We start from the raw sequence: 18,772 nt of genomic DNA, 5'->3' as shown, positions 1-18,772 counted from the left end.
ACACACACACACACACACACACACACACACACACACGCACACACACAAACGCACCCTGCCAGCTTCCCGCGACGTAGTGACAGCGCAGCGGCCAATCGAAGGAAGCACAGGGCGGGGCTGCCGCGGTTCCGCCCCCTGTAGTCACGTCACGGGGGGCGGGGGCTGTGGGTACGCGCGACGTCGCGCGAGGTTGTTGAGGCTGTGTGGGGCGGTGCAGCTGGGGCTCCACGTCCGCAGGGCGGGCTGGTCGGCGGGCTCTGCTGGCACTGCGCCTGCTGGACAGGGCGAGCGTCGGCGTAGGAGGCGTGTCTGCCCTCGGGCTGCGGGGATTGAAGGTTAAGCAAGAGGCTTCTCGGCAGGGGCTGAGCGTCGGCCAGTCTTCTCAGTGGAGGAGACCCCGGGCCAGCGACCCTTCTCACTTAACACTCCTAGGGCGTTGATTTTGTGGCAGGCGCCGTGCTGGGTACTTTGCATTTCTTTGTTCATTTACTCCTCATTACTCCCCTGCAACATAAGTTGGTTTTTGGTTCTTTTTTAAGACAAAAAGAATGTATGTCATTAAAGAAAACGAAAGATGTAGAAAGACGCTGGAGGGAAAAAACCACCCAAGTATCTCATCACCTTAACACAACCATTGTTAGTATTCTACATTTTTCTCTTTTCTATTACTATTACTGTTACTGTTGTTATTAAACAGAGCAGTGCTCATACTAAATACTTAATTTTGTATTCTGTTCTTTAACATAAGCATTTTTATATGTTATAATGCCCCCTTCCTAAATATTTCTGATGGTTGCAGAATCTATCAAGTGGCTGTACCAACTTAACCACTCACCAACAATGGTAATGTTAGGTGGTCTTCCAGCACATTTTTTTTTAATTCCAGAATGTAGATGGCATCTTGTTTTGTGCTGAGATTGGGCAGACCTCTCCCTGCCCTGTGATCACCCCCTTAATCAACACCCACTCCAAGGAGGAACTTATAATTTATACCAAATGCATCGCCCTCAACCACTGCTCTCTGCCCACAAATCTGCCTCCAGTGCCTGAAAGAGAAACACATTCTCTTTATTATGGCATCCAGAGCTGGTCACAGTGGGGGTCCACTCGCCTTTTCCAGGCCTACCTGGGGCAAGTAAGCCTTATCTATTCACTGTCCTCAAAGCCACTACAACCTTATCTTCCCTCCTTCCTTCCTTTGCTCCCACACAGACCATCTTCATCAGTACTGCTCCTGACCTGTGGTTTCTTGCTGAGGCATGTCCATCCACCTAGTCAAAAGCTTCTTGGGGTTTATTTGGATCCATACCATGTAGAGATGCAGTTTAGAAAAATGGCACGAGTACTTGCTTTTTCAGACTAGGATTGAAATTCCAGCTTGGCCACTTACTAGCTTGGGCAAGTTACAGAATCTCTCAGAACCTCTGTTTCCACTTAGGCACATTTTGAGGCTTCCAGAATAATGACGTTTAGGGCCAGACAAGCAATAGATAACAGCAAGTACCGTATTTCCCCATGTATAAGACGCACCCTTTTTCGAAAAATTTGGGGTCTAAAAACTGGGTGTATCTTATACAGTGATTGTATGAGCGCAAAAAAAATGGGAAATGCAAGTTAAAAAAATTACAACCACTGTATAAGATACACCCAGTTTTTAGACCCCAAATTTTTTGAAAAAGGGTGCGTCTTATACATGGGGAAATACAATAATTACTGTTAACAGGATACTTGTTTTTTTATCCCTCACCTCTACTTCAACACATTGATAAATGGCACTGGGTGGCCAAGAATAAACTCTGAGCTCAAACTTTTTCACCAAGGCCACCCATCACTGTGAAAGGATCTGAACGGAATACTCTGCTTGGAGCAGCAGAAAAAAGTGGATTCGTTGATGGAAGAGGATAATAACAGACAGGACCTAAATCAACAAGGCTGAAGGCTTGAAGGCATTAAGAAGAACAGGCACATGGTCCTGGCTCCAGACTCCATGGGAGCCCAGGTCCGAATAGCACTCATCTCCATGATTGCAAGGTTCCAGATTACCTGGGCCAGAGACTGAGACAACCAACTCCATGAGGCTAGGGGCCATATCTGTGGTCTTTTTCCACTCCCTGCTTTGTTCCTGTTGTCTAAGATAGTGCCATGACACACTGTGGAATGGATAGGTGAGTGTTCCAGCGAAAAGATGATAGAGGCCCTGGGGACACATGCCAGATTTCTGGAGCTCACAGTCTAGCCTGCCATCAAATAGATTCCTGACAAGGGCATTCCATGCTGTGACAGAAGTGTGGAGCGGCTGGGAGCTACTGGAGTGTGCGGCTAAAGTGCTACTGTTGGGCATAGGGCTATGTGGGCGCAGAGAAAGGGCAGAGAGAATCTCAGGGTGATGGCCCAAGAAGATGCCAAGTCACTGGTGTCCTCAGTTGAGCCAACTGCCAAGATCCCTTCTAGAGACACTTCAAGCCCTATGTTCAGAAACAGGCCATGTTAGTTCCACTTTACAGATGAGAAAACTGGGGCTCAGAGAAAACAAGGTCATGCAATTGTAATGGTAGAGCGATTTAGCTCAAGGTACAAGTTAAGCAAGACCAAGCCTTGAAGCTACAGGCACATGCTCTGGTGCCTGTAAATGGCTGCTGATGGTTAGGGTTGTTGATCTGGTGGTTGGCTGGAGTAAGCTGGTAAGAGTGGCCTCCTTGCCAAGAGCTCAGGGACAGGCTACCCTTCTCCATTCCCTTCTCTCTCACTCTTCCTGCCCCAACTGGACCCTCTCTTTTCCTGGCCCACCCTAGCTCAAGCCCCTTTGGCTCTAGATTAGTGCCAGCCTTTTCCTTCTGAGCCCTGAAATGGCCCTTTGGGATACTAAGGGTACAGAACTGGGCTAAGATGAGGTAGGCCTCCGGCCTTGCACAGAGCTTCCCAGCTCCACACACCCCCACCGCAAATCAGAAGCCAGAGATCAGCAGTGGCCATTTTACAGAGTAAGACAGGGAAGGAAAATCATTTGCTGTCATTCAAAAGACCAAAGCCAGATGGGAATTCAGGACTGTCCTTCCTCTTCTAGGACTTTCTAATCGGCAAGGGGTTGGGATTTACACTTGAGCTTCAACTGAGCTCAGAATAGCCTGGACAGAGAACATCCACACCTGTTTCACAAAAAAGGAAATTGCAGGGCCGGCCGAGTGGCGCGATGGTTAAGAACTCGCTTGGGATGCCAGAGGGCCCCGGTTCGGATCCCACATGTGAGGGCCAGTGACACTGCCCTCTACAGCTAAGATGCTGAACAACAGCTCAACCTGGAGCTGGGCTGCCATGAGTCACCGGCGACAGCGTAGGCTGCAGTCCCTGTGGCAGTGGGTTGCCATGGGCTACCGTATGTAGCCAGCAGCCAGCGTGAGCGGCCAGTAGCCGCAGTGAGCGGCCGTCCAGAAGCCAGCGACTGATCTGCCTCGCCAGAGCAGAGTGCAATGATGATGCCAACTTGGTCCAGTGAAGCAACATCCTCCACAACTAGATTGAAGAACAAAACGACAGCAACTTCCCCTTCCCCCAATTCCCCAGCACTGTTCCCATACCCCCAATTCCCCAATAAAAATCTTTAAAAATAAAAAATAAAAAAGAACTGGCTTGGGACGCCAGAGGGCCCCGGTTCGGATCCCACATATGAGGGCCAGTGACACTGCCCTCTACAGGTAAGATGCTGAGCAACAGCTCAACCTGGACCTGGGCTGCCGTGAGTCGCCGGCGATGGTGTAGGCTGCAGCCCCTGTGGCAGTGGGTTGCCATGGGCTACCTTGTGTAGCCAGCAGCCAGCGTGAGCGGCCAGCAGCCGCAGTGAGCGGCCGTCCAGAAGCCGGCAACTGATCTGCCTCGCCCGGGAAGAGCGCAATGATGGTGCCAACTTGGGCCAGTGAAGCAATGTCCTCCACAACTAGACTGAAGAACAAAACAACAGCAACTTGTCTGTTCCCCTTCCCCCAATTCCCCAGCGCTGTTCCCATCCCCGCAATTCCCCAATAAAAATTTTAAAAAAAAAAAAAAGGAAATTGCATTCCCACTTTTCAGCAGCTTTGATCCCCTCAAGCCCACCAAGTGAGGCTAGCCCAGCTGCCTTGAGCTTTGTTCCCATCCCACAGGAGTCACAAAAAGTTCAGACATTGGGATGAGCACCTCTTCTACAGATACCTGTATCCCCCAAAGAACCTTGTTAATGGAGGATGTCCCCTGCAGTGTTTAGAACACAAACAGGATAGAAACAACCCAGATATCTCACAAAGGGACTGGTCGAACAAATGATCACATATCCCCACCATGGAAACCAGCATAACATGGAGAATGATGACACACAGCACTATGTGCAGTCACTGCTGTGAGTACCATATGCATTTTGATCTAATTCTCTCAACAACCCTATGAGGTAGAGATTATTACTGTCACCATATTATAGATGAGAAAACTGTGGCACAGAGCAGTTAAATCATTTGCCTAAGGTCACACAGTCAGTGATAAAGCTAGGCTTCAAACCCAGGCAGTCTGGTCTCAGAACCTGGGCTCTTAGCCAGCAAGCTATAGTTTTATGGAAAGATTTTTCCTGGCTTGGAAACTGCTTGTGATATACTGTTCATGAAAAAAGCAAGTTACCAAACAGTATGTGCTATATAATCCCATTTTTGTAGGAGGAAAAAAAAGGCATAAATTCACATGAATAGGAAAAAACCTGAAAGGATATATGTACAAAATAGAGCTGGCTTTTGGAGATGCTGAACTCATGGGCGCTTTATGTAAGTTTTATGCATCTCTGCATTTTCAAAGTTTTTTACAGTAGACCTCTACGCTTGTGCAGTAATAATAAATACTAATGTGTATGGAACGTTTTCTACACATCTGACACTTTGTGTGTCCTGTTTCATTTAATCTTCACAACACCCTTTGAGATTGACACTGATTTTTCTCCACTTTACAAAGGAAACAAATTCAGAAATATTGATTGTCTTACCCAAGGTCACACAGCAGAGGCAGGATTTGAACGCAGGCTGCCTGACTCCAAAGCTCATGTTTGTTAAATGAATGAATAATTGATTTAGCCACATTTTCACCAGGCATGCCCAGAGCAGGATCACACTCTTGGTGCGGACAAGCTTCCAGAGGGAATGGAGGGCTCACCTACCTCCTTGGTCACTGCCTGTGACTGAGTTTTACAATTCTTGACTCAGGTGAGGAGGGCATGGTGAGTATGCTCATAGAGCCCTATTTTTGCAGAAAATGCATGACTATGTGTGAAAGCTGCAGTCTCTCTGACTTGATTCATCATACCTCGAGGGAGCCTGGCCACTCAGACCGGGATGCTGTGGTCACAGAACCACTTGCTCACCTTCGTTTCTATAACACAGGTGCCAAGCCTGCTTACATAGTCTCACATTTATAATAACCCCGTGAGGAAAGCAGAACAGCTCATCTTATTTGACTCATAAGGAAACTGAGACTGTGAGTGGGTTAGTAAATGGAAGGGAGAATTGTAAAGTAGTTAAAAGCACAAGCTGTGGCGTCAGATGGATGTGGGTTGAGTCCCAGCTCTGCCGTTTATTAGCTGTGTGACTTTGGGTGCTCCTACCACCTCTCTGAACAGTAGTTTCCTTATCTTTATTTATTTATTTTTTTTAAAGATTTTTTTAATTGGGGAATTGGGGTAAGGAGAACAGACACGTTGCTGTCCTTTTGTTCTTCTGTCTAGTTGTGGAGGACGTTGCTTCACTGGCCCAAGCTGGCACCATCATTGCGCTCTTCCCAGGCGAGGCGGATCAGTTGCTGGCTTCTGGACGGCTGCTCACTGCGGCTGCTGGCCACTCATGCTGGCTGCTGACTACATATGGTAGCCCATGGCAACCCACTGCCACAGGGGCTGCAGCCTACGCCGTCGCCGGTGACTCACAGCTGAGCTGTTGTTCAGCATCTTAGCTGTGGAGGGAAGTGTCACTGGCCCTCATATGTGGGATCCGAACCGGGGCCCTCTGGCGTCCTAAGCCAGTTCTTAACCATCGCGCCACTCGGCTGGCCTGTTTCCTTCTCTTTAAAACAGGAGTGATGATGCCTGTACTCACAGGCTTGAGGGGAAGATTAAATGAAATAATGTATGGAAAGGTCTTGGTCCAGTGCATGGCATTCCAGAAATGACAGCTTTTAGTCATTGAACAAATATTCATTGAGCACCTACTATGGATTGAGCACCAAGTGCTGAGGATACAACAATCAAAAGTCCCCATTCTCCTGGTGCTTGGATCTGATATCGGGTGGGAGGAGTGTTTCAGGCAGAGAGAGCAGCAGGTGCACCCAGCACTTTTTTTCTTCAACTTTTTATTATGAAAACTTTCAAACACATACCAAAAAAGTTGAAAGCCTTGTTCAGTGAAAAGTCATTCACCTCCCACCTAGATTCAACAAATAACATTTAACTCTATTTGTTTTATGACATATCTGCCCTAGATCCCCTGTGCTTTTTTGTACCAGGTGACCTGCCTTGAAGATCTGCAGACAGACAATCTGGAACTGTAGTTAGGAAACAGGGGCCTTTGGCAAGAGTCAGAGGGGAAAAGAGAACATTCTCCTTTGAAAAAATCTGTTGCCAGAGGCCAACTGCAGGGGACACCTCCCTTTATGAAAGAAAGCCTCTCTGTTCAGTGAGGAGCTTGGAGCTCTTGTCAAGCAGCCAGTCCCTCACTGGGGCAGGATTAGGATGCACAGGTGTTTGGGGTGCCCTGGACCCAGGCTAGTAGGAGTCACATTCATTTATCCCCCACACAAGGGAGTCCCTCCTTAGGCACCCAGTTCGAAAGAAATGCTGATGGCCAGAAAAAGGCCAGAAATCAGAACAAGGGCTGACTTTGAGGGGAATATAGACTTCTGATCTCTGACCTCTAGAAGTCAGGACACCTGCTCCCTTATTTATTGTTGAGGTAGCAGAGGGCTTGGAATCCTCTGTTTCTAGATTTTTCTAATTGGAAGAAGACAGACGTTTTCTGGGCTGGAGTTAGGTGGCTAAACACCCAGGTGCGCAAGTCAGACTGCCTGGGTTTAAACTCCAGATCTACTACTTACTAGCCCTGGAGCCCTGGGCAAGTCACTTAACCTTTCTGTACCTCAAGTTGTTCGTTTGTAACCTAAGGCTAATAGTACCCACCTCAGAGGGTCTATTAACTGAGTCATACATAGTAAGTACCTAGAACAGTGCCTAGCAATGGGAAGTGCTTAGTAAATGGTTAGCTCCAGAAAACATCTGAAGCAAAAGTAGCCAGCATTAGTGGTTTGCAGTCAATTTTTCTCTGTGCATGCGTTAACATATTGTTGTTACTATTTTACAAAAGTGGGAACATACTGTACACACTGCTCTGTAACTTGCTTTTTCACCAAATAGTATAGCCTCCATGCTATTTTTTTAATATACCTTAAAAGCATTTTCCTCTGGATTTTTCTGCACATATTCAGAACCATCATATTGGTAACAAGTAGTTTTTACTTAACCAGTCCTCTACTATTGGACATTTAGGTTATTCTCAATTTTTTTCCTTCTGTAAATAAAACTGCTGAACAAGAAGTGAGTGATGCCACTTGACTGTATGACCTCTTGGGTCTTAGTTTCTTCATCTAAAAACAAAATGACAAATTCTACCAGGTGATAAAAATTTCCCATGATCCACATATGAATCATTTCCAAGACGTCTCTTGACAAGTAACCATCAGTTTCTGCTTGCATTCCCTAGTGACCGGGTGCTCACTACCTCATGAGCAGCCTGTTTCATTGGGCAGCTGTCAATGAAGTATCCACTCATGTTGGGCCAAAATCTGTCTCCCTGTAACTCCTAGCCTAGTTTTATACTCTGGGGCCCCACAAATTCAGTCTATACTCAGTGGCCAGTGGCTGGGGCTGTGTAGAAGCTAAGGGAATTTGATTCCTTCTTTCTCCCTTCCTTCCTTCCTCCCTCCCTCCATCCCTCCCTCCCTTTCTTCCTTCTATTCTTCCTTCCTTCCTTCCTTCCTTCTTCCCTTCCTTCCTTCCCTCCTTCTTTCCTTCCTTCCTTCCTTCTTCCCTCCCTCCCTCCCTCCCTTCTTCTCTCCTTCCCACTCTCCTACTCTCCATCCCTCCTTCTCTTTTTCCCTTTCTCCCTCCCTCCCATTCTTGAAGCTTATTATATATGAGACCTTCTGCTAGGCACATGGATGTGAGCAATTGGAGAAGTTAGCTGCTGCAGGGTCAGACCTAGATCACAGGTGCCCTAAATCCCATTTCCAGGGACTGTCCCCCACTGTGGTATGGGGGTGCTGAAGCTGCTGGCCTTCCTCAAATGCACTGTAGTACTCAGGCCCCAGGCAGAGTCCTGGGATGCTCTGTGAGGAGGTGACCAGAGGTGGGGGCAACTTCCACCTGGAACTAGATAAGGACTCCTGCCAGCTGGACCCAAGCCTCTTTTCTTTCTCCCCACCTACCCTTAAAAGGCTTAGAAACAAGTAGATTTAAATACAGATTCAAATATAAATAATTTCAACTGTATAACTCTGAGACGTTAGTTCTCTGTGTGGCCTGTCTATATCCTCCCCATCATTAATATTGTTCTTTGTTTTCATTTATTCATGGATTAGTCCTCATTCAGTACATCCTTATTAATAGCTCACTGAGTGCCCTCTCTGACACCTGGTAAGGTTTTAAAGAGAAATTTTGCAAATCCATGGCCCACTCTGAGCCTCAGTTTCCTTTTGTAAAATAGGAGTGTTGGTTCATTCTCTGCCTTTCTTGCGAGAATATGGTGAGGGTGAACTAAAGGAATGAATGAAGAAGGACTCTCATGTTTGGGTGCCGAGTGAATGGATGCCCTCTTTTAAACTGAGCACAGTGCCTGCCTTGTAGTAGGGACGCAGCAACTACTTCTTGTTGAATGAATAAATGAATGAATGTTGAAATAAATGCATTTCTTGTCCCTCCCTGTCATAGTCCCTCTGCTTCTGTGTTAACTTCATAGACAGGCCAGCAGAGCCAGCCATGCAGCCTGAGATAAGGCCTTTGGCGGGTGTCTCCCCATCACTCCCTGGAGTGGGGGTGGGGGCAGAGAGGTGATGCCTGGTGCTGGTGGAACCACTGCACAGAGACGGACACGGGATGGGCTCTAAGTACCCACGGTCTGTGAGGGGCTGCCTGCCCCTGTGGGCCTTAACACTGGAGGCAGCTCTCATTCTTGTCTTCTTCTTTTTCACGAAATATGATTCCTCAAAGGATCAGAAGGAGCTCATGGGGACCTATGGAGGTGAGTGCCCAGAGAGGAGGTGGCCACAGAGAGGCAAATAGCTGGGGTAGGGAAAGAGGAGGTTTGTGGTCCTCCAGGAGCTTAGATGTTCCTTTCCACAAAGTCTCCGAAGAAAGGGGCTCCCTTATCTCCTTCCATTGGTTGCACAAAGACCGAGCCAACAATGTAGGCTCTCCTTTAGGACCAATGTGGGCATCACCTTTTCCATGAAGCCTTCCTTGATTTATTTGTCAGGGCAGAATGAGGGGCCTCTTTTTGGGTTCCCAGAGTTCCCTTTGCCAAATAGTCACCATAATTCTCTGCTTCTTTGCTTCTTGCCACTTCTTTCTCTTTAGTGGCAAGGGATTTCACATTGTTAATGGGTTTTTGGTTTTTGTTATCTTTGTATTGGTCTCTCTTGCTCATTTCTGTACCAGCCTTCTTTTAGAAGCTTTAGCCTATTGCCCTTCCCCCACACCCAGCCTTCTAACTTAGGGGCTAGGCAGTCTGCATTCTGTCTGCAAATCCAGAGCATAAGGTATAGTCGTTATTTTATATGCAACTAAAAATATTCACAGACACAGTGATGAGAGCAACTGTAAATAAGACAGTTGTCCACAGTGGTGTGGCTTTTGCTTTTTATAAAAATTGAGATGAGTTTTCAAGCATCTCAATGGACCGATGTATTGTTCGTGATAATGGATGGGTGTCCTTGAGTGATGTTCCTGAAACAAAGGTGACACTTGAGTTGGGTTGAATACCTGCTGCTTCCTAAGTGATGTTAACGACTAGTTAACTAGAAGCAAAGGGAAGCTACCCCTGGTGCCCTCAGCAATGTAAAGTAGGACAAGGGAGGGAAGCCCCTACACCACTTAATGGATGGGCCCAGAGGGGCCTTTGCCAGAAAAGCAAGTCCTGGACACAATTTTAATTCCTTCCCATTTACTTTAATTCCTTTCAATCCAATGCAATGTGATTCAAAACATTCATTCACTTAGTCATTCAACTCTGTATTACATCCAGTGTGGGATCCAGACACATGCTAATTAGAGCTGATGTTTATTGAGCACTTACTATATACCAGGCACTATTCTAAATGCTTTACGTTGAACCCTTATAATAGCCCCATGAGATAGGTACTATTAGGATCTTCGTTTTTCATATGAGGAAATTAGGTGCTTGGATGTTGAGTAATTTGCCCAAAGTCGCTCAGCTAGCAATAGCACAGCATATTTAAATTTAGGCAGTCTGGTTTTAGTTTCCACGCACTTAACCATTATACTTCACGGCCCCATTTTACAGTGAGGCTGAGTCATTTGTCATATAACAGGTAGGTGTAGGAGCCAGCATTCCTCTTTGTAGATTGGCACTGGGGTCCATGTTCCCCCTCCCCCACCCCCATGCTGTGCTGCTGACATAGATACAAAGTGTCCTCAGACACTCACTCACTTGACATGGAAGCAAAGAGGAGGGACCACGGCCCAGGCAGGGGAGCCAGTGGTGTCAGGGAAGGCTTCTGGAGGGCGGTGACTGCCTAGCCAAGTCTTGGAGGCTCAATAGAAGTTAACCATGTGAAAATGGAGGGTCAAGAGCACAGTAGGAACCATTGTGTACGCGCTCATTGGAGTGGACCAGGCTAGGCTTTGACAACGCAGTGTTGTTGGAGCATAAGGAGGGGCCAGGGCATGGTGGACCTATTGAGTTGAGGAAGGAGTTTGACCTTCATTCTGCGGACCTAATAGGAAGCAGGAGTGTGACAAGTTTGGGTTTGGGATATGGAGAAAGCCCTTCCAGGCCTGGCATAGGAGATGGGGGAACGGACATGACTTCAGGAGGGGAGACCAGTGTGGAGGCTGTAGTGTAGTATGGAGCAGGAGCCTTCAGGCTTTTCAGATCATGCACACCATTTTTCTAGCATACACCATATTTACACGTTATATTCAAGCATTGCTGTGTGAATATACTTTGTACGTGATGATACATATGTGCAAATTAGAAAATGCAAAAGAGATCAAAATGAAATATATAATATTTTCAAATTACTGATCATGATGGTGCCCGACAATTTCAAGGCAAGGTCTATTACCATTAATGACGGCGGATGTAAACCCATTCCTCAGAGTCTTCTTGATAATTTCAAATGATCTTGGTTCACTTCTTGTCAGATGATTAGAATGACATTTTTTTTAAACCTTGAAGAGTTTGCATAAGGAGAAGTACCACTCTGCCCTTTTTTTTATATGTTTGGCTGTCATTATTATTTTGCCTTCAATCCGTGTAAACTACAATAAGTTATTTAAACCAGCCAATTCTAAAAAAGACACTTTGGAGACAATCGGAAAATCTGAATATAGCATGAACATTATGTGATACACAGGAATTATTTATTGTTAGTTTTGTTAGATGTGATAATAACATAGTGGGGGTTTTTTAAAGCCCTTATTTGTTAGAGAAGCATTTTGAAATGGAATGATATCTGGGGTCTGCTTTATGCCAAAAAAGAAAGAAGAAAGAAAGAAAGAACGAGAGAGGGAGAGAGAGAGAGAGAAGAGAGAGAGAAGAGAGAGAAGAGAGAGAGAGAGAGAGAGAGAGAGAGAGAGAGAGAGAGAGAGNGAGAGAGAGAAGAGAGAGAAGAGAGAGAGAGAGAGAGAGAGAGAGAGAGAGAGAGAGAGAGGAAGGAAGGGAGGAAGGGAGGCTAGCTAGCTCAGTTGGTTAGAACGTGGTGCTGATTACACCTAGGTTGCCAGTTCGATCCTCGTATGGGCCACTGTGAGCTGCACCCTCCTTAAAGGAATCAACTATGCCATCGTAGCATGAAAGCAATGTGTAACCAATGACCATGGCTGTTATCCAGTAAAAAATAAAAAATAAAATAAAAGTGGAGAAAGATAATAAAAACAAGATTGGTCCCGTGTGACAATCATCAAGGCTGGGAATGGATATATGAGGTTCACCATGCTGCTTACTCTCTATGTTTTTGCATATGCTTAACATTTTCCATAATAAGGAGTTTAATAATAATAATAACAACCTCTTCCATTAGTTGCAACATGATGAATATGGAAAAACACATATCAACCCCTTCCCAGTGGCCCAACATTCCCTCAGGGCACCTTGCAAAGCTAGAACAGCTTCTAAACTGTCTGACAACCCAAGCAAGTGAGAGGATGCTTTGGGTTAATCTGACTATTAAATACTTGCAGAGTTGCAAACTTCACCAAGTGCCTTTGGAGGTAGAATAGCTTAGATCAGTGGTTCTCAAAGTGTGGTTCTCAGACTAGCTGCTTCAGCATCCCCTGGGAACTGGTTAGAAGTGCAGGTTCCTGGGCCCCAGTCCATACTTACTGATCAGAAACTCTAGGGGTGCAGCCCAGCAATCTGTGTTTTACCAAGCCCCCTAAGTGACTAATGCACATGAAAATTTGAGAACTACTAGAGTTAGAGTGATTCAAATCTTGCCTCTGCTTCTTCTTAGGCAAATTACTCAACCTCTCTCTACCTGCATTTCAACCTCTGTGACATGATGATAGTGCTTATTTCATTAGGCTGTTGAAAGGACTGAAATAATTAACACATATAAAGACTGATCAAAGTATTAGCTTTTATTATTAATAAACTTTAATTTCTTTCTTTCTTTTTTTTTTTTTTTACTAAAAATAAGTAAAACTAGATAGAAGTGCTAATATCTTCTTCCAGCAGCCCCTGTAGAATGTCTGGACCGTTTTCTGAGGTGTGTATTCCCTATTCTGATGACACTGGTCTGGATAACCTGTGATAGGGCTAAATGGTCAGGGGGAGTAAAAGAGAAGCAGAGTCAGAGTCAAGAGATATTTAGGAGACAAAATCAGCTGCACCAGTGAAAATGAATGAGGAATCAAAGATGGCATCAGATGTGTGATTTGGCAGGTGGAGGTGCCGGTTCCTGAGATGAGAAGCATGGGGAGGGGCAGGTTGTGGGCAAGTGAACAGTGATATGTTCATTCTGGGTTTGGGGTTGAGGTGCTTATGAGACACTTAGGGAAAGCAGAGTGTATCAGTTATCTATTGCTGCATAACAATCTACCCCTAAACTTAGTGGCTTAAAATAACAACCATTGAATTTGTTTATGATCATGATTCCATGGTTCACTTTGGGCTGAGCTCAGCAATGTGGTTCTTCTGTTGGTTTCACCTGGCGTCTCCAGCCTGAATGTCTGACTGCAGCAGATGGCCTCAGGTGACCCCATTCACATGTCTGGCAGTTGGTGCTGGCTGGCAGCTAGCCCATGTGGTGCCAGCCGATTAGCCCAGACTTCTTCACATGGCAGCAAGAGAGTTACCACAGTAACAGAGGGCAAGCCCCAGTGTGCAGGTGCTTTTCAAGCCTCTGCTTGGATCATGTTTACTAACGTTCCATTGGCCAAAGTAAATACAAGGCCCCGCTCAGGTGGGAAGGGTCTATACTGGGAGGCGTGATTCCTTGGAGGCATTACTGTAACAATCTATCACAGAGCCTGCTCTAAGGCTGCCAAGTTGGGAGACCAGCCTGGGCCCTGCACTGAGACTACCACCCAGCTCCCCGCAATACCCCTCAGAAGCAGGGAAGAGAGCTACTGAAAGATGAGAGGGGCTTTGCCAGTGACATGTAAATACCTCCCAAGTCCTGGTAACCTTCCACATCTTAGCCTTGGCTGCCCCTTGGATTGGGAAATCTTTTTCTATGCTCAGGCTGCTACAGGGGTGGGGTGGGAGTAGAGGCCGTGGGAAGGGGAAGGTATCGTGGGGCTCCATGGATGGTCCCAGTCTGGAGCTGCAGAGCACTTCGCAGTCAGCAGTGGGGTGCACAGTGTGGTGGTCAAGCCCAGAACCTGAGGGCAGAAGCTGGGCCTGGCTTCAGAGCTGATGGTGCTGAAGTGTCTGGGGGCCAGAGGGAGTGGCCGAGGTGAGTGGGAACACAGAGCTAGAACCACAGGGGCAGCCAGGCCTGAAAAGGGGGCAACAGTCTTGCCCAAAGTCACACAGCTGACAAGTGGTAGGCATGGGATAATAGTTACTAATGCTTACTACACACCCAATGCTAGGCTGAGTGATTTGCATGAGCCAGCAAGCTCAATACTCACAGCAATCCTCGGAGCAGGTGCCTTTGTTTCATACCCATTTTACAGATTAGGAAGCTGGGACATGACCTCACTCAGAGGCTCACACTCTGCACCAACCATTACACTATATATGCTGCATGGAGAGTCAGGATGGTGTAGTACTTAAACCCAGAGTGTCAGGATTCAGATCTCCCACCACCATTTGCTAGCTATGTGACTTGGGCTAGCTACAGCACCTCCCTGTGCCTCCCTTGCCCCATCTGTAAAACAGCGATAAGAAATACCACCTACTGTATAAGGTTGTGGCAGGTTAAGGCTGTAAGGCACTTAGAACAGAGCCTTATGAACAGAAGATATATGTGAAGGGCACCACATATCTTCCTGCTGTTACAGTGGTGGTAATTATTGCCTCATCTCACGCTGCTGGGCCAGGTTAGACTTTCTTTCTCCAAGTCATGGGGCTTTCGTAAACATCTCCTGAGGGCCTGCCTTAGACTGTAAAATTCCCCTCTGGGGCCTAGTCATTGGGGCCCCTGTAGCACATCCACTCCTTATCATCCCTGAACAGCTTCGAGTCATTAGTCTATCAGACCAGTGGCTGATGCAGGGCCCCTGAGAGGTAGAGGCTGACACCAATGGGAATGCCCTAAGCTGGGACACAGCCCTGAAGTGGGAGTCCAGGCAGAGAGACATGGGAGCAGCGGGTGTGGGCCCAGCACCCTGGGAGGCTGTGTGGCCTTGAGGAAGTCGCAGGCTCTCTCTGGTCCCCTTCTGTAAAATGAGAGGAAAGTGGAAGGGTCTCCCTACTCATGGAATCTTCCGTAAGTCTGAACCCTATGCCTATAGTGTTGCTCCAAAATGGCAGATGTGTTTTTTTTAACAGATGTATTTAATAAAAGATTGAATTTTAATATCTAAAGTGGGGTGTGCCGTATCCCATTGGCCACAGGTCTCACCACTCCCAAATATGCATCATTTCCTGCTTGGCTCCTGAAGGAATCTGAGCAATCCCAAGAGGAGCCCCTATACAAAATGTGTCCAGGCCAACCCCATCCCTAAGAGGATGCAAGCAAGAGGTTGAGACATTGCCTGCACCCCCCACCTCACTCATGTCAGAGAAGAAGATGCTGGAGGGCCGGCCGAGTGGCGCGATGGTTAAGAGCTGACTTGGGACGCCAGAGGCCCCCGGTTCGGATCCCACATATGAGGGCCAGTGACACTGCCCTCTACAAAAAAAAAAGAAGAAGAAGAAGATGCTGGAAGCTGAATCCTCCTGAATGCCCACTTCCCCACTCACTCCCCCAAACCTCAGATCCCAAGGATGTCCTGGAGGGGAGGGGGATCTCCTACATCCCAGTGTTGTCACATTGATCTGGGAACATTAGCACCTACCCAAGCCCTACGTGCAAGACCCTAGGTATGTGTGTTTTCAATGAAAGTATTGTAGATTTAAATGTACCTCGAAGGGGCTTTCTGAGACTTTGCAGAGTTCTGGAAATGAGAGCTTCCTCATTGTTATCAGAGCCAGGGGCTGGAGACCCATGGAAACCAGGTGAGCTCTTAGTGCTGTGACAGTGATGATGTGTTGGTGGTGAATAACCATCATTTACTGAGCCACGTGCCCAGCACTGTGCCAAGCACTTAAACAAAACGTTACTGCCTTCAGATCTCCCAGCACCCTCTGGTAGGGGTGGGAATAATCGCCCTTACTTAGCTGATGAGGAAAGTAAGCAACCTGCAAGGCTACAGGCCTATGAGGTTGAAACATATAAACTACGGTTAAAAGTTGGCAATTTAGTATGGTTTAACCTAATAGGGAATGACAGAGCTGGAATCAAACAGAACTATCTAAACTTGAAACCCGTGCTATTTTCCTTTTATTAAAAAAATTTGTTTACTAGCTACAACCGGTTGTAGAAAATTTAAACATCAAAAATCTTAAAAAAGTAAAACTCTCCCAAACCAGAGATAATATTCATAGGGGGAAAAATTCCTTCAAGGTCTCCCTCTCCAGGCATTTATACATATGTAAAAATCGTTGGTGTTGGTCGATGAAATAGTCTTCATTATTCTGAGTGATTCTGTGTACTATGCCACTGGATTCTGACAACCTGACAAAGGGTAGCGTGATTATTTTCCCCATTTAACAGATAATAAAACTAACAGGGCACTTGGTATTGTAGTTAAAGGGACAGGCTTCACAGCAGACCATCTAGGTTTAACTCTTTTTTTTTTTTTAAAGGAACAGTTTCCTTTTTTTTTTTTTAAAGATTTTATCGGGGAATTGGGGGAGGGAACAGCGTTGGGGAATCAGGGAAGGGGAACAGACAAGTTGCTATCCTTTTTGTTCTTCAGTCTAGTTGTGGAGGACGTTGCTTCACTGGCCCAAGTTAGCACCATCATTGCGCTCTTCCTGGGCGAGCCAGATCAGTCGCAGGCTTCTGGATAGCCGCTCACGCTGGCTGCTGGCTACACACAGTAGCCCATGGCAACCCACTGCAGCAGGGGCTTCAGCCTACGCCGTTGCCAGTGACTCATGGCAACCCAGCTCCAGATTGAGCTGTTGTTCAGCATCTTAGCTGTAGAGAGCAGTGTCACTGGCCCTCATATGTGGGACCCGAACCGGGGCCCTCTGGCGTCCCAAGCCAGCTCTTAACCAATGCGCCACTGGGTCGGCCCTAGGTTTAACTCTTGACTCTACCAGCTGGGGCAAGTTCCTTAACCGCTCTGTGCCTCAGTTTTCATATCTATAAAATGGTGATAATAGCACCCACCTTGAAAGGTGGTTGTGAGAACTAAATGAAATAGTCTATGTAAAATGATTAAAACAGTGTCAGTACATGCTAAACACTTAGTAAGTATAGGCTGTTATTAAAGCCCAAAACTATTAAATAACTCTATGAAGACCACATAGCTGGAAAGTGCCAGAGCTCCTAATTTGAACCCAAGCTTGTCTAGTTCTGGAGCTCAAGCTGCTAACAATTTTTTAAGCCTGGAATTAAATCAAAGTGTCCACCCTTTTTCTTTTGCTGAACCTCTCCCTAACATTAGGTATATCTCTTACACTCACCTATCACCACAGCCTCTGTGCTGGGTCTGGGGCTGGGAAGGTGTGGGTCACCCAGATGGCCCTAATGCTTTCCGCTGGCCCACCAGATCCCTCTCAGCAGGTGGCAAAGGGAGAGAACTGTTTTCTGTAAAGATGACTTGGTTCTGGCCAACAGAACCTCTGGGTCTGCTTCTGCTCCCTCTTTTCTACATGGCCAAGCCACTGGCTTCTTTGGCCTTATTTTCTCATGTGCATCATCGGAAAGTTGTACTTGATCCTCAATAGCAGCAGTAATTACCTTTACTGAGTGTCAGCTACATGCCAAGCACTGGTCCTGATGCTCTACACTTGCTCATATCATTATGTTTAATAATAACAATAATTGCTACATTTTCTGAGTATTCACCATTGGCCCTGCCTTCGTGCTTAACCAGCATTAGCTCATCTAATCCTTCCTTCAACCCTGCATAGTATGCATATACTATCCCCATTATTCAGACCAGAAAACTGAGGCTCAAACCTGACCAAGCACTCTCAAATGATCTCTAGTGACTCTTGCAGCTATAAAACCCTAATTTCATGCAACTCTCTACCGTGTCTGCTTCTCTTCTTCCTCCTCGACATATCCTCCCTTAGCCATCTTCCAAGATGTTACCGTCATGGCGGTCCTCGGCTTGGGCTTCCTCACCTCATCTTTGTGGAAACAAGGCTGGAGCAGCGTGGCCTTCAATCTCTTCATGCTGGCCCTTGGGGTGCAGTGGGCAGTGCTGCTGAATGGCTTCCTGGACCAGTCCTTCTCAGAGGTTGTGATCATCACACTGCCCAGGTAACTGGATAGCTACTGGATTACTTGGGTCCTTGAGGATATGGGGCCCAAGAGGGTGGGTTCTAGAAGAGCCAGATGTCACCTTTTCTTTCCAGCACTGAAGCCATGTAATATTTAGGACATACTTATACTAACCAATTATTCATTATTTATCTGAAATTCAAGTTTAACCAGGCATTCCGAATTTTATCTGTCAGCCCTAGGCCCAGATCTATAGCTCTCACTAAGTCCTTTATTATTATTATTTTGTAAAGTTATCCAATCAATATGGGTTTAAAGAAAAATTAATAGAGATTAGACAAAAACAAATAGAAATATCACAGAGAGACAGTCTCTTGAAAAGAAAGAAGTACTCTTAGTCCTCAAATGCTGGTAAACAAGAAATAGCCATGCCTTTACCTTCTTTAAATTAATTTTGGTCCATTTAGATGCATTTATATGAAATTCTAAGAGCTAGCAAAATTAACCCATGTTGCTGGAAGTCAGAATAATGGTTACCTGGTGAAAGGCAGAGGTTATTCATTAGGAAGGGGCCCAAAAGAACCTTATG

The 18,772-nt window shown here is 46.3% G+C and overlaps 1 protein-coding gene across 1 annotated transcript in view; it reads left to right on the top strand.

Annotated features, from left to right (window-relative positions):
* The first annotated feature begins 9,145 nt into the window (after nucleotides 1-9,145).
* The window catches only part of RHCE (Rh blood group CcEe antigens), a 31,904-nt gene continuing 22,277 nt past the window's right edge, over nucleotides 9,146-18,772 (top strand). Inside the window, exons 1-2 of the mRNA XM_019650186.1 lie at nucleotides 9,146-9,290; nucleotides 18,033-18,222. Of these exons, the coding sequence (XP_019505731.1) occupies nucleotides 9,146-9,290; nucleotides 18,033-18,222 (335 nt within the window). The remainder of the gene's footprint in view (nucleotides 9,291-18,032; nucleotides 18,223-18,772) is intronic.

The sequence above is a fragment of the Hipposideros armiger genome, unplaced genomic scaffold, assembly GCF_001890085.2.
Source record: "Hipposideros armiger isolate ML-2016 unplaced genomic scaffold, ASM189008v1 scaffold_138, whole genome shotgun sequence".
Lineage (NCBI taxonomy): Eukaryota > Metazoa > Chordata > Mammalia > Chiroptera > Hipposideridae > Hipposideros > Hipposideros armiger.
The sequence above is the reverse complement of the archived record's forward strand: the minus strand, read 5'-3'. Positions and strand labels throughout refer to the sequence as shown.